This window comes from Myotis brandtii, unplaced genomic scaffold, assembly GCF_000412655.1.
Source record: "Myotis brandtii unplaced genomic scaffold, ASM41265v1 scaffold1236, whole genome shotgun sequence".
NCBI classification, from domain to species: domain Eukaryota; kingdom Metazoa; phylum Chordata; class Mammalia; order Chiroptera; family Vespertilionidae; genus Myotis; species Myotis brandtii.
In genome coordinates, this window is record NW_005354316.1 from 709,361 (window position 1) to 711,204 (window position 1,844).

The 1,844-nt window shown below is 69.0% G+C and overlaps 1 protein-coding gene across 2 annotated transcripts; it reads left to right on the top strand.

Moving 5' to 3' along the window:
* Positions 1–6: 6 nt before the first annotated feature.
* On the top strand, positions 7–1,696 carry CEND1 (cell cycle exit and neuronal differentiation 1). 2 transcript variants are annotated; one of them, XM_005859229.2, is made up of 2 exons: positions 7–189; positions 1,084–1,696. In XM_005859229.2, exon 2 carries the CDS (start codon positions 1,164–1,166, stop codon positions 1,602–1,604), a length of 441 nt encoding a protein of 146 aa, XP_005859291.1. In that variant the 5' UTR covers positions 7–189; positions 1,084–1,163; the 3' UTR covers positions 1,605–1,696. The 2 variants fall into 2 exon arrangements, with proteins under 2 accessions (XP_005859291.1, XP_005859292.1); XM_005859230.2 differs by lacking the exon at positions 7–189 and adding an exon at positions 500–522.
* Positions 1,697–1,844: the final 148 nt, after the last annotated feature.

The window sequence follows — 1,844 nt, forward strand, 5'->3', positions numbered from 1 at the left end:
TAAGCGAGGGCCGTGGGGGAAGCAGACCACCTGCCCGTCGCAAACTTGACTCCCAGCGGCTGGGTGCGCCTCCAAATCGGCGGGGGCGGGTGGGGTGCTGGGCTCCTGGGAAGTGGAGCAGCAGCGGGGCCTCTCCCTGGGACACCCCCATCATGCTGTGACCTTCAGGCGACCTTCCATGTGGCCCGGGTGAGGAACCTGGGCTGCCATGGCCCCCCGCCCGGGGTGGGGGCGGGCGTTCTCATTCTCCCAGGGGAGAGGGGACAGGCAGGGTCAGGTCTGCAGGGAGGGACGGCTAGGCCCAGGGGCAGGCGCCCAGCCCCTTCAGCTCGCCCTGTGCATTCAGGGTGGGGCCAGCCTTTCTTCCAGCCCAGACCCCCTCCTCCGCTGGCCCCTTGCTGAGGCTGACTGCCAGGTGTGTGCCCCGCTGGGCAAACCCGGATCCCCTCTGCCTGCCCGCCCCCCCCCAGGCAGGTGCAGCCTGTGGCTTAGGAAGGACACCCTGCCCTTGAGCTGCAGCAGGTGAGGCCGGTGCTGGGGGGGCGCAGGGCAGGTGGCCTGTCACTCCCCTCCGGGCTTCTCCGGCCTCCTGGGGTCACCGCAGGGTGTTTGCATCCAGGTCCTGGTGCCCGGGGGCCACTCCCACCCTGCCGGCTCCAGAGAGCCCAGTTCCAGGTTCTCACCCTGCCCTGCCCCCTCCGCCTGGACCCAGTCCCTTTCAGAAGGGTACATGGTCGGTGCTGCCCAGACCCCCTGGCTGCTGCCCACCTCCCCTGGCCACATACCCTCTCCGAGCTGGTGGCTCTGGCTCCCCTGCCAGGGCCTCCCTGCCCTGGGCCAGCGTCATGGACGCGGCTGGAGTGTAGGGAAGACCATTTTATAGACAAGGAAACAGCAGTTCTGGCTGGGCGTGTGTGGGGGGAGGGTTTCTCCGGGTGTGGCCAGGGACAGGAGGGGGCTGGGCCCTGGCAGAGGAGGATTCTGAGCTGGGGCTTTTAGGGGTCCAGGGGATTGAGAGGTGTCTCTATGGGGACAAGGCGGTGGGGACTGGACAGGATGGGGCGTCCTTCTGTCTCCCTCCAGGCCCACGTGATGCCCAGGGGTGAGCTGTCCTGAGCCGCTGTGGTCCAGCCGCCTGCCTGTCCGCACCCCCACACAGCGTCATGGAGTCCAGAGGGAAGACGGCCAGCAGCCCCAAGCCCGATGCCAAGGCGCCCCAGGCCGGTGCGGAGGTCAGAGGCCCCCCGGCTGCGGACGGGAAAGGCCCCTCGGCCAAGCCTGGGAAGAAGGAGGCCCAAGGGGAGAAGCAGGAGCCGCCGGTGGCCCCTGCCCCGCCGCTTGCCAAGAAGACACCGGCCAAGGCGGACCCTGCCCTTCTCAACAACCACAGCAACCTGAAGCCGGCCCCCGCGGCCCCCAACGCGGCCCCCGAGCCCAAGGGCCCAGGCGACGGGGCCGAGGAGGACCAGGTCCCCAGTGGGGGCCCGGGGGGCCGAGGCCCCTGCGCCTTCGAGAACTTGACCCCCCTGCTGCTGGCTGGGGGGGCGGCTATGGCAGCCGTAGCCCTGATTCTTGGTGTGGTCTTCCTGGCCCGGAAAAAATGACGGCTGCTGCCCAGGCTGGGGACCAACCACCCCTGTACAGACCGTGGGATGTGCATGCGAATCCTCATAGCTGTCTACCCATAATCCATAGGCAATAGAGACACAAGCGCCCCAGACACCGAGGGAGAGAGACAGGCTGCCCGGGGCAGTGGGGCCACGCCCCCTTAGCTGGTCCCTAGCGTGTCCCGCTCCCCATCCCCCAGGCAGGGACCCGGCTCCTGGGTCCTGAGCAGCGCAGGG

Bases quoted from the DNA above. Each gene is read 5' to 3' on its own strand.
- CEND1 (XM_005859229.2), top strand. From the start codon at position 1,164: ATGGAGTCCAGAGGGAAGACGGCCAGCAGCCCCAAGCCCGATGCCAAG.